The sequence below is a fragment of the Mobula hypostoma genome, chromosome 15 (assembly GCF_963921235.1).
Source record: "Mobula hypostoma chromosome 15, sMobHyp1.1, whole genome shotgun sequence".
NCBI lineage: Eukaryota > Metazoa > Chordata > Chondrichthyes > Myliobatiformes > Myliobatidae > Mobula > Mobula hypostoma.
This window is the reverse complement of record NC_086111.1, coordinates 17789026-17802776: the sequence shown is the minus strand read 5'-3', so window position 1 is coordinate 17802776 and position 13751 is coordinate 17789026. Positions and strand designations below refer to the sequence as shown.

Sequence of the window (13751 nt, the reverse complement as noted above, 5' to 3'; positions counted from 1 at the left end):
ACACAACTGCCAGATACGGCAACCACCTAAACTCAAGCTGTCTACGGCAGGCTTGCAACATTGTGATGGACTCATCCCACCCCAGTAATCACCTGTTCAATCTCATACCATCAGCAGATTCGGAAACATCGCTGCATGGATTTCCAGACTGAAGAATAGCTTCCCCCCCACCCCCACCCCCCCAAAGCTGTCGTCCAGTGAACAATGCCACCTACACCCACCCGTAGCCCACAGGGACTATGGACAATCTCCAAGTGCAATACATGTGCATATGCAATATCTGGGGCAATACTAAATGGGGCAGCTACCCTCCTTTGATTTCAGTGCTCTGTTTTTTCAACTTTAATTCGCAATGCTATTTTATATTTAATCACTGAATTATTTTGAACATAGGCATGTACAATACTTGAATGGGGCTGCCACTGTGTCTTTTCATTTTAGTGTTGTTTGTTTTAATTCATTTGTAACTTAGGTGTCATTCTAAATGATGCAGATGTTATTTTAGATCTAGTCATTGCGTTTCTAATAATTGAATTGCCAGTATGTTGTTTTGCACTGAATGGAATAGCACTGCAATCTCCATGTCCTGAACAATGACAATAAAGCTCTAACTAACTATTTCACTGTTGTATTGTAGAAAAGGCAGACAGGCTTAGGACACAGATCAGCACATATAATTAATGAAACTAGGTTACAGGAGGGGCAGGACTGGCAGCTCAAAGTTCCAGGACACCGTTATTTTAGGCGTGATGGAGTGGGAGCGATTAAAGGTTTCAAAGGTACATTTAATGTCAGAGAAATGTATTCAATATTCATCCTGAAATGCTTTTACTTCGCAACCATCCACGAAAACAAAGAAGTGCCCCAAAAAATGAATGACAGTTAAATGTTAGAACCCCGAAGTCCCCCCCCCGACAGTTCCCGTCCCTCCCACGCGTAAAAGGCAGCAAGCCCCCCCCTCCCCCCACCGGCAAAAAAAAGCAACAGCTCCCATCACCGAGTACTCAAACATGCAGCAAGAGCGACAGCAAAGACACAGACTTGCAGTACTCCAAAGACTACGTTTTCAACCAGTGTTCGACATACCAAGGGAGAAAGAGATGTCTCAGTTTCACAGCGAGAGGGGAGACATAACAAACAACTCACTGGTTTACGATGTTAAAAGTCCGTTGCGTTGCTTTTTCCAAGCTCTGTGCACGAAGATCTCAGGTCTCTGGGCACACAGCCAAAGATCTTCCGACTCCCACGACACACCAGTCTGTCGGGACACTGACCTTTCGATCTGCCCGTCTCCAGAGCCTCGAGATCCTAGGCCTCCAAAGACAAGCTGAGCTCCTGGGCTGTGCCCTTGGCATGTCGGCTAACAGCCAGTTGTGACAACCCCGACAGCGGGTCCCATTCCCGCAAAGAATCGGAGTCAGCGTGTAACTCCAGGTCAGGGTCTTCAAAAGAACCCCAAAAGGGGAAAATAGAGATATTAAAGATGGAAATAGAGCTGTTTCTGAAGATGCAAGCAAAGGAGTAGCCGTTTAGTGCCATCTTGACTAAGGTCCACCCTCTGTAAAGGGGAAGGGGGTGACGTTACTCATCAGAGAAAATGTCATGCAGTGCTCAGAGAGAAAAGACTGGAGAGCTTGTCTACTGAGTCAATAGGGATGGAACTGAGGAATAAGAAAGGGATGACCACATTAGTGAGATTACATTATACACTACCCAACAGGCCATAGGATTTAGACGAGTAAACTTGTAGAAAAATTGCAGGAAGCATAAGGTTGCGATAGAAACAAACAAGAGAAAATCTGCAGATGCTGGAAATCCAAGCAACACATACACACACACACACACACACACAAAATGCTGGAAAAACTCAGCAGGCCAGCTAACATCTACGGAAAAGGGTCTCGGCTGGAAACATTGGCTGTGCTCTGTCTGGTCTGCTGAGTTCCTCCAACATTGAGGTTGTGATAGTAGGTGATTTTAACTTTCCACATATTGACTGGGACCCCCATACTGTAAAAAAGCTGGATGAAAGAGAGTTTGTCAATGTGTTTTGTTAAGTTTTCTTAATCGAGAGAGTGCAATACTAGATTTCTTATTAGGAAATGAGTCAGGGTAGATGACATAAGTTTGTGTAGAGGAATACTTTGCATCCAGTGATCATAATGCCATTGGTTTCAAGATAATTATGGAGAAGGGAAATTCTGGTCCTTGGGCTGAGATTCTAAATTGGAGAAAGGCCAATTTTGATGGTATCAGAAAGGATCTGGCAGGTGTGGATTGAGACAAGCTGTTTTCTGGCAAAGGTGTACTTGCTAAGTAGGAGAACTTCAAAAGTGAAATTTTGAGAGTACATAGTTTGTATGTTCCTGTCAAAATAAATAGAAGGGATAACAGGTTTAGGAAAACTTGGTTTTTGAGAGACATTGAGGTGCTGGTTAAGAAAAAGGAGGTGCATCAGCAGGTATAAAGTTCAAAGTAAAATTTATTATCAGAGTACACACATGTCACCACATCCAACCCTGAGGTTCTTTTTTGCGGGCATACTTAACAAATCTATAGAACAGTAACTGTAAATACCAGGAACTGTAATTTGTAAACAAACTGTGCAAAGGCAGATATCAATAAATTGCAATTAATAATGAGCATGAAATAACAAGATAAAAGGGTCCGTAAATGAGTATAGCTATCCCCTTTTGTTCAGGAGCCTGATAGCTGAGGAGTAACTGTTCTTGAATTTGGTGGCGTGAGTCCCCAGGCTCCCGTACCTTCTACCAGATGGCAGCAGAGAGAAAAAGAGCATGGGCTGGGTGGTGAGGTTGATCGATGCCGTTTTTCTACAGCAAACATTTCATATAGATGTGCTCTTGGTTGGGAGGGTTTTACCTGTGATGTACTGGGTGGAATTCACTACCTTTTGTAGGATTTTCCGCTCAAAGGTATTGGTGTTCCCATACCAGGCCATAATGCAGCCAGTCAGAACACTTTCCACTACACATCTATAGAAGTTTGTCAAGTTTTTTGATTTCATGCCGAATCTCCACAGGCTCCTGAGGAAGTAGAGGTGCTGTTGTGCTTTCTTCGCAATGGTACTTAAATGATGGGTCCAGGACAGTTCCTCGGAGATAGTGACACTCAGGAATTTAAAGTTACTGACCCTCTCCACGTCTGATCCTCTGATGATTACTGGCTCATGGACCCCTGGTTTTCCTCTCCTAAAGTTCCTTGGTCTTATTGACATTGAGTGAGAGGTTGTTGTTACTACACCTCCTTCTCCCTTATTAGGGAGGGAGACAACCTGTGACATGTTGAATGCCGGGTGAAACACCAAGTCTTTGGGGTAACTGCAAGTCTGTGTCTTTGCTAATGCTTTGCTCCTGCTTGAGTGCTCGGTGATGGTGCCAATGCTTGTTTTCTTTTGCCAGCAGGGGGAAGGGGATTGTTGTTCGCTTCCACGTACATGTGGGAGGGAGGGGAGCTGGGGGGAACTTTGGGGTTCTCATACAGCAATATTTTCACTAAAAAGCTGTTTGTAAAGAGAGATTGTTTCGGGGTTGCGGGAGTTTAGTTCCGTTCTTTCTGCCCAGTGCGCATGTGTGTAATCCCCCCGCCATGCACCGCGTTTTCAGCGTAGCCTGTGCTGCGTCGAAGTGACCAATCAGATTAGGGATAAGATCAATATCGCAAACATCAATATACGGCAGTGTCCTCAACCTCCGGGCCGTGAAGCGTGCAGTGGTGCAGCGGTAGTTGGGATGCACACAGCACGTTTTAAAGAAAAAAAGCCAAAATAAACAAGCTAATTGATTAGGTGCCGCCCGGCACGTAAGTGTCGGCTCAGATCAGAGGCGACGCAATCGGCAATCGCTCGTGATATCCTGATAGCATAGCGGAGGCTCTACGAAAGAAGGCGAAAACATACAAATTCCATCCAGAATGGGAAGAGGAATTTCTATTTACCTTGGTGAAAGAGAAGTGTGTATGTATGTTGTGCCACCAAACACAAGCACTGACTAAAAGAGGGAATCTGGAGCGGCACCACAACACCAACCACCAGAAATTTAAAGACACCTACCCTCCAAAGAGCGCAATTCGTGCCTGGAAAGTTGAGCTGAAATCAGGGTTGAAGGCCCAGCAATCGTTTTCCACAAAACATCCAGCTCAAAATAAGGCTGCTATTGAAGCATCGTTTCGTGTAAGTCACCTTTTGGCTAAACACAAGAAGCCTTTTACAGATGGCGATTTATTCAAGGAAGCAATGATCATTACCGCAGAGACTGTTTTTAATGACTTTAAAAACAAAAACGGCATCACAACCACAATATGTAATATACCGCTTGGACCTGCAACAGTAACAAGGAGGGTACAGTCACCGTCAGAGGGCGTGAATATTTTTCACTACAGTTTGATGAATCCCTGGATGTAATGCAAACAGCTCAGCTTGTTGTATTTGTCAGAATGGCTTTCCAGGATTTTACAACAAAGGAGGACTTCCTCACTGTTTTGCAATTAAAGGAAAGAACGAGAGGTGAGGATATTTACGAGTTTAGAAAATATGTCCGTGAAAATGACATCCCCATTCATAAACTGGTGGCAATTGCTACTGATGAGGCCAAGCAATGCGCGGTGTGCGCGTTGGTTTTATACCACTAAAAGTCAGTGCCTACTTGGGGTCAACTTATCTATGTGAAATTGCATTTTCAGAGATGAAAATTATTAAATCTAAGTACAGGAGCTGACTTACTGACAAACACCTCACTAGGGTTGCCAACGTTCTCACTCCCAAATAATGGACAAAAGTAGCAGTCAAATCCCGGGACATTTGTGTTTACCCTGAGAAAGACTACCATGACCATGGAGTCTTGCGCAGGCACCTGTGTGCGCATGCGCATACATGCCGATATTTTTTACCCCACGAATCGGTTTTGGCTTAATTTTCATTATTCCTACTTTATATAGGCTGTGTATTTATCATATCATTCCTGCTTTTACTATATGTTAGTGTTATTTTAGGATTTATGTGTTATTTGGTAGGTTATTTTTTTGGGTCTGGGAATGCTCAAAATTTTTTTCCATATAAATTAATGGTAATTGCTTCTTCGGCGTAAAGCATTTCGGCACAAAAGGTTTCATAGGAACGTTCTACCTTAGCAGGGGGAATACGGGACAGTTGGCAACCCTACGCCTCACAGACTGTCTCAGACTGGCTGTCTGTAGTTATGAGCCAAATTTCAGGGAACTAGCAGAAGGCGTTCAGCCCCAGTCATCACACTGAGTGCAACCGTCAATTTTTATTCATTTATTTTTCATTTTGAAATAAAATTAAACAATGAAACTTAGAATTAAAGGTGTGAAGTATTGTAATATTCTTAAAGAAAGACAGCTATGGCCTGTTTGATATGCTAGTTACAGTGTTTTCTCGTTTGAATTAATTTGAATGTTTGACAAAAGTATTTTGTGTAATTCAAATACAATTTGCCCAAATAAAAGGCCTCAAATTGGAAGTACAATCTGAGCTGTTTTTTCTCTTAACGATTTAGTAGGTAGATCTTGCCTTTCACTGAGGTCAAGGTAGGGGATCTTGGGCTTAAAAAGGTTGGTGACCACTACTATAGATGCTGCCTGGCCTACTGTGTTCACTAGCATTTTTTATGTGTGTTGCTTGAAATTCCAGCGTCTGCAGATTTCCTCATGTTTACATTATAAAGATGACTTTGTGCACTTCTCAGTTTTATGTGTTGCGTCTGCATGTATAATAGGTCCCTACCCTGATGCCAGGATAACTGTAGGAGACCTGATAGAGTGAGCTGACTGAGTCGTCGGATGCTCAGAGATGTGGGCTGTGACTCATAAAACCGATGGTGTAGGTTTTGGGAACATGAGCTTTGCTGATAAGGATTGACTGTAAATTGAACGGTACATTAGGAGTCCATAAATATTTGCAGAAGATCAATAGTATATCAGACAGTTAAGCTGTAGATAACACCAAACTGCGCAGAAAAGCAAATTGTGTAGAGGATGCGGAGGGAGCAAAGGATGCTGGGCATCACGAGGATGAAGCGCCGCAGGAGGGTGTGGGACAGGTGGCAGAGAAGGAATGCCAGGGCAGGGGGAGGGGGTGGTGCAGGTGCAGACGCCCTCAGCCCTGAGACATCAGGCAAGGTAATTTGATTCCAAACAATTGGTTTATTGACCTTTACAGAATGTCTCTCAGGTGCTTCCCGCTCCTTCCCCTCTTCCCTCTTCCTTCCCTTTTTCCCAACCATGATTTCCTTCTCCCTGCTCCCATCCCACTCTCAGTCCACAGTAGAGACCCAAATCAGAATCAGGCTTATCATCACTCACAGATCACGAAATTTGTTCCTTTTTGCGGCAGCAGTTCAGTGCAACAAATAAAATTACTACAGTACTGTGCAAAAATTTTAGGCACCCTAACTACCTAAGAGGGGTGATTGATAAGTTCGTGGCCTAGGGTAGGAGGAGTCAATTTTAGAAAACCTAGAACATTTATTTTCCCTACATTTACACATTTAGTCCAGCAGTTGTGGAGCATACAGATCCCTTCCTCGTAATAGTCAGTGTCCAGAAGTGGTCCACAGCGGGGGTGATTGATAAGTTTGTGGCCTAAAGTAGGAGATGAGGAGAAAATTCAATCTTTCTGCATTTTCACTCAAAGAGTTGAACTGCACGTGCATGTAACAAGAGCTGTATAACTCATCTCCTTCTACCGTAGGCCACGAACTTATCAATCACCCCTGCTGTGGACCACTTTCTGGAGGTCCAAGATCCGTATGCTCCACGACTGCTGGACTAAGTGTGTAAATGTAGGAGGGGACTATGTTGAAAAATAAATGCGCTAGGTTTTCTAAAATTGATTCCTTCTATCTTAGGTCATGAACTTATCAATCACCCCTTGCATATGTGCCTGTTCTATATAGATAGGTTAAATGAGTGGCAAGGGTCTGATAGATGGAATACAAATTTGGTAAACACAAGGTCGTCTATTTTGGAAGGAAAACATAAGACAAGATTATTAGTGGTGCTTTAAGAAAAGGTGGCTTCCATCATTAAGGACCCCGATTACACAGGACATGCCCTGCTCTCATTGCTACCATCAAGGAGGTGGTACAGGAGCCTGAAGGCACACACCCAATGATTCAGGAGCAGTTTCTTCCCCTCTGCCATCTGATTTCTGAATGGACACTGAACCCATGAACACAACCTTGCTACATTTTTGCACTACTTAATTAACTGTTTAATATATAAATATATAGTTACAGTAATACACAATTTTTTCCTCCATTATTTTGTACTGCATTGTACTGCTGCTGCAAAGACAACAATTTCATGACATATGCCAGTGATATTAAACCTAATTCTGATTCTGATTTAAATGGTGAAAAATTGCAGAATGCTGTTGAACAGAGGGACTTGAATTGCATGAATTGCAAAAGGTTGGTTTGCAGGTGCAACACATTATCAAGAAGGCAAATGGATTGTTGCCCTTCATTGCTAGAGGGATTGAATTTAAGAGCAGCAAACTTATACTGCAACTGTACTGGGTACTGGTGAGGCCACACCTGGGGTACTGTATACAGTTCTGGTCTCCTCACTTGAGGAAAGATATATTGGCTTAGGAGGCGGTGCTGAGGAGGTTCACCAGGTTGGTTCTGGAGATGAAGGAGAGACTGAGTTGCTTGTGACTATATTTGTTAGAATTTAGAAGAATGAGAGGCGATCTATAGAAACATATAAAATTATGAAACGGATAGATAAGATAGAGGCAGGCAAGTTGTTTCCACTTGTAGCTGTGACTAGAATCAGGGGCCATAACCTCAAGATTCAGGAGATTAGATTTAGGATGGAGATGAGGAGAAACTGCTATTCCCAGAGAGTAGTGAATCTGTGGAATTCTCTGCCCAGGGAAGCAGTAGAGGCGACCTCTTTTTAGGGGAAATGGGGACAAGGCTGGTAGATGGAACTGAATCCATGACCAGATCAGCCATGATTGTATTGAACGGCAGGACAGGCTCAATGGGCTACATAGCGTACTCCTCCTATTTATTATGGCCTTATTAATACAGTAATGATTACTGACATCACTGTTAAGGTACAATGATTACTGTAATTTCACAAACAACCTTAGTTACCATTTTATAATTACATTTATCTGAATCAATTACAAGAATTTGTACAGGTTTATACATTTCCATTCACCTACAAGTCACTGTGAGTTGTTTGGTTCAAAATATGCTGAACACCCATAGTAAACATTCATGTGCTCATTTTTCAGTGATGGCAAGAAATTCAACATTGAGAATGTGACCAGCGACTTGATCCTATCCATAGGTGCTGCAGGTCCGTTAGAAGTGGCGATTCCACCAAAGTCAGAGACTCCATCTTATCTGGTGTCCTAGCTGAGACCATCAGCACAGCACAGAACAGCGAGCAAAGTAACAGTTGAGGGAATAATTACCAGAAAATGGATTGTAAACAATGGGAGATTTACACGGGCCAGAATGGTAATTCCATATTTATGAAAAGATGCACACATACAGCACATAATAGCTGAATGCAAAAACTACACCTATGCAAGTTTAAGAGGTGTCGTCACTTCTATGAGTCAGAATCTATTAAAGGGGAAATTGTATTGCACACTTCTTTGCTTAGTTTTAAATTCGGAGAGCAGGCCAGGAGATTTTACCAGTCCTGCAGGCCATCAGAGCTGACCCACTTCAGGTCAGCATTTTCAGTTGTTTTCTCACATTTCTTTTACAAAGCCATCTTTTGGTTTGGAGTCTCCTGATCATCTTTATGCAAAACTGCACAGTTCAACACCAGGTGCACTCTCACTTCCAGCACACAATGATATTCGAGTCATTCTCCAGCCTCTCGTCCAATTCCTTGTAACTAATTCCTGAGGGAAATAAAATTAAACCCAGTGATTACAGCTGCAACAAAAAAATTCTAAACTCTTCCAATAGCTGTTCATGAGTGTGGTACAAGAAGAGCGTGTCAGCTGCAGCTAAAATATTAGTGTTGGTGCTTTGAAGTCAGATAAAGTCCAAGTTCATGACCCACTTAGGTACATAATAATCTGTCTTTCTACAGCTGAGAAGAGACACACAAGAGATACTAGAGTCTGGAACAACATAAAAAAAGAGCTGGAAGAACTCAGTGGGTCAGGCAGCACCTATGTAAAGGAATAGACAGTGGATGTTTCAGATTGAAACCCTTCTTCTAGATTCTATTACAAGGGGAAAACTCACTCCAGAATCCATCATGTCAGTATCTCACATGCCCTTATGAGAATCACTCACAACGGTCAGGTCAGCAGCAAAATCCAGTGTTTTGCATCCTCTGCATCCAGAAGGATATAAAACAATATCCATAACGACGTTAAGTAAAATTGGGATAAGTAGATTGCCCTGTTTTAAAGCTTTATTTGAAACATGTACATCAAAACACAGTGAAATGTGTCAATTGCTTCAACAACCTACACAGTCCAAGGACGTGGCCCACAAGTGTCGCCCTGCTTCTGGCTGCCACAAAGCACGCCCAGAACTTATTAACCCTAATGCGTACATCTTGATAGGAATGGGTTTGGCCTTAACCTTTCCTTTCTTGAAAAGAATGCTGGAGTCAGTATCTCACATGTTTCAATAAGACCACTTCTCATTTTTTTTACACTCCAACAGCATAGGCACAATCTATTCAACCTTGTAAACTGAGCTCTTCATCCCAAGGATTAATCATTACACCTCTCAGAATTGTTTCCAATACCAGTATAGCTGTCATTAAAGGCTAAAGCTGTTTGTGGTGCAGCAGGTGAGGTCTCACCAACAACCTGCATCACTGTAGTTTCACATACTGTGAAATGCACCGATTGCGCTAACAAACAACACACCCAAAGATGTGCTGGGGGCCGCCAGCAAGTATCGCCACACAGTCCGGTGCCAACAAGCATGGCCACCATGTTCAGCAGAACAATAGTTCTGTAGCAGCAACAACAAAACAAAACAGGACACCAACAGGATAAACAAGCCCCTTTCCTGCTCTCCTACCCATTCAACCACCCCCTCACTGACAAGCCTACAAACTCAGGACAGGCTGCCTCCAGTCTGTGGCCCTGGACTCTCAGACATCAGGCTTTCATTCTTCATTCAAAACAATATTCTGCGTTTAAACAATATTCAGCTTTCTTATTATCGAAGTGGGCAATTTCACATTTTCCACATTATACTCATCTCTCAGAGGTTAACTTATGTCCCTGACTCTATCTTACTCAAAATTTATTTCAGAATCTTTGTGTTATCAGAAGATCTGGCCACACAACACTTAATTTTGTCATCTAGATTATTAGCTACAGTTTTAACAAACCAAAATGACCCATTTTACCCCAATTCTCTATTTCCATGAGGGAGCCAGTCCTCCAGCCTGGCTTACATAATACACCCTGAAAGCCACAAGTTCACAAGGAGTAATTTTTAAATGGCACCATATTAAATGAAAGATCTATCTACTGATTCCACTTCATCAATTCTAGTTCCTCAAAGAACTTTAATAAATGTATCAACTTTCCTTTCAAAAAGCCACATTGATTCCATTTATTTGTATTATTTCCTAGATGCCTTGCTATTTCCTTCACAATGAATTCCATATTTTTCCCAATGTCAGCTAAGTAGTTTAGGGTGTTCCCGAGCAGTGGTATTACATTTGTAGTTTTCTGATCTGCTGGGGTATTTCTTGAATCTAGGGAATTTTGAAAGATCATAACCAATGCATTCACACTTCTTTTTTTGATCCTAGGATGCAAGTCATCAACATTAGGTCTCATTAGTTTGCTTAGTAATCATTCTGCTTAGAATGAATAAATTCCTCACTTCTACTCCCAGATTATAACCATTACAGGGGCTCTTTTAATGTCTTATACCCTGAAAACAGATACAGATTGGAGATTGGGCAGCACAGGAGCGTGGTGATTAGCACAACTCTTTACAGTACAGACGACCCAGGTTCATTTCCCATCGCTACCTGTAAAGAGTTTGTACGTTCTCCCCGTGACCTCATGGATTTTCTCCAGTTATCCTCCCACAGTCCACAGACGTACCAGTCGGTTAGGTTAATAGGACATAGTAAATTGTCCCATGATTAGGCTAGGGTTAAATTGGGAGTTGCTGCGCGGTGCAGCGCGAAGGGCCTACTTTGCGCTGAATCTCAATAAATAAATAATGTTTGTTCAAGGTTAGCATTCATTTCAAAAGGACTAGAATATAAAAAAAGCAAGGATGTAATACTGAGGATTTATAAGGTACTGGTCAGACCACACTTGCATGGTTATGAGCAGCTCTAGACCCACGATCTAAGAAATGATGTACTATTCAGGCAATGGAGAAGGTCCAGAGAAGCTTGATCAGAACAATACTGAGAATGAAAACATTAATGTATAATGAGTGTTAGATGGCTCTGGGCATGTACTCACTAGGGATTAGAAGAATGAGGAATGCACATCATTGAAACCTATCAAATATTGAAAGGCTTAGATAGTGTGGACGTGGAGAGGATGTTTCAAATAGTGGGGGAATCTAGGGCCAGAGGGCAGAGCCTCAGAATAGAAGGATGCCCCTTCAGAACAGAGTTGATAGGGAATTTCTTTAGACAGAGGGTGGTGAATCTGTGTAATTAATTGCCACAGACGGCTGTGGAAGCCAAGTCATTGGGTATATTCAAGGTGGAGGTTGATAGGTATTTGGTTAGCATGGGTGTCGAAGATTAAATGGAGAAGACAGGAGAATGGGGTTGAGAGGGATAGTAAATCAGCCATGATCGAATGCTGGAGCAGACTTGATGGGCCAAATGGCCTAATTCTGCTCCTATGTCTTAAAGTCTTGCAGTTTCTGTTTGAAGACACCATTCTGAATCTTAGAAGTGTTATGCAGACAATCTGGACTATGACCATGCGTTTCAGCCCTGAAATCGTCTGATGCCCACATGTCAGCTTGCCCATTTGATTTCAATGAAAGATTGGGCCCTTGCCAGCTACCTGTTTTGCAGCAGATCTCATCGTAGCTATGTGAACCGGTATAGAGACGTGGTGATCGGTTCCTTTCATCACAATTCACCTTGACTGGGTACTTGTGCAGCCTGCGAATCAGTCCTTTCATTAGGCCAAACTGAATCAGCTTTCTGCAAACATGGGAAAAAGAGGCAGGCTGAGCATTCTGTTGCAAAATGCTGCACTCACTCCCCAAAGCCTCTTTGCTGCCTCTCAGCCTCAACAAAGTGATTCTCCATTATGACAGATTGTAGCTGCCCAACTAAACTCAGCAATTAACACCACTGATGATAGCTGACTGCAGCCATATAACCATATAACAATTACAGCACGGAAACAAGCCATCTCAGCTCTTCTAGTCCGTGCCGAACTCTTACTCTCACCTAGTCCCACCGACCTGCACTCAGCCCATAACCCTCCATTCCTTTCCGGTCCATATAGCTGTCAGCATATAGCCCTAGAGTATACATTCACTGTCGCTGATGTATACATGATGCACAGCAGACACTCTCCTGAGTCATCTCAGCTCACGATCTCTAGCACCTAAAAAGGCAGGAAGTGTCTATAAGTGCAATCTGCCTTGGACAAGTATTATTCTTTCTTTATTGCGTCTGAGAAAACCCTAGAAGTTCCTTTTGTGCAACAGCTTAAGAGTATCCACATTACACTGACATGGGGTTCCCACATGTTGAAGAATCACTGCCACTTCTAAGGTAACTGGGGATGAGTAACATATCTCATCATTACAGGCATTTTCAGGTCTAAATGAAAAAAAATCTAAAAACCAGGAAGATTAGATTGTGGGGAGAAAACATACTAACTTATTTGACTAACCTGATTACACTGAAAAAGCACAATTAAGGGCCTAAGTTTATTGATATTGAGATTTAGTCCAAGCTCAAGATTTACAATCTTACCTTTCATCCACGTGCTGAAGTTGCTGAGCGTAGCGGGAGCAGAGATCACGAGCTGTGGTGCCAGGGCTGAGACCACAGTACAACTGGAAGACATCTCGTAGATTGGCACGCTTGTGTCCTATTTTCAAAGGCAGCAATTAATCCCTGCTGTTTCTGAAGGAACCAACTCTTTCCACAAGAGCTCAATGTTATGTATACATATTGTCATTCTTAAGTTCCCAAAATACTTTACAGCTAATGAAGTACTCAGCCCATAATGAAATACAGTCACTAGGGCTGTTCAAATAAAATCATTATAGGAAGGGGAGAGAGTGCAGAGGAGACTTACCAGGATGCTGCCTGGATTAGAAGCAATGTCTTACTAGGATAAGTTGTGCGAGCTAGGGCTTTTCTCTTTGGAGCAAAGGAAGATGATAAGTGACTTGATAGAAGAGTACAAGATGTTAAAAGGGATATATCAAGTGGATAGCCAAAGAATTTTTTTCCCAGGATAGAAACAGCTAAAACGAGGGGCATCATTTCAAAGTGATGGGAGGAAAGTATGTCAGAGGGAAGTTTTTTTTTTACAGAGTGTGGTGAGTCTGTGGAATGGCAATTGAAGCAGATACATCAGGGGCATTTAAGAAACTCTTAGATGGGCACATGGATGATAGAAAGCTGGAGGACTATGTAGGAGGGTAGAGTTAGATTGATCTTATGTGTAGGTTATAAAGTCGGCACCCCATCATGGGCTGAAGGGCCTGTAATTTTCTGTTTTGTTTTATATGGGGTTTTAATTGCCT

General features: G+C 42.4%; 1 protein-coding gene across 5 annotated transcripts in view; it reads right to left on the bottom strand.

Moving 5' to 3' along the window:
- Positions 1-2509: 2509 nt before the first annotated feature.
- nprl2 (NPR2 like, GATOR1 complex subunit) overlaps positions 2510-13751 on the bottom strand; it is a 56654-nt gene continuing 45412 nt past the window's right edge. For 3 of the 5 annotated variants that reach the window (XM_063067791.1, XM_063067792.1, XM_063067794.1), the window contains exons 9-11: positions 12970-13087; positions 12041-12183; positions 2510-8914 (exon numbers count right to left, since the gene is read on the bottom strand). In XM_063067791.1, the coding sequence (XP_062923861.1) occupies positions 8847-8914; positions 12041-12183; positions 12970-13087 (329 nt within the window). In that variant the 3' untranslated portion in view covers positions 2510-8846. The remainder of the gene's footprint in view (positions 8915-12040; positions 12184-12969; positions 13088-13751) is intronic. The other 2 variants (XM_063067793.1, XM_063067795.1) reach the window with 2 other exon arrangements.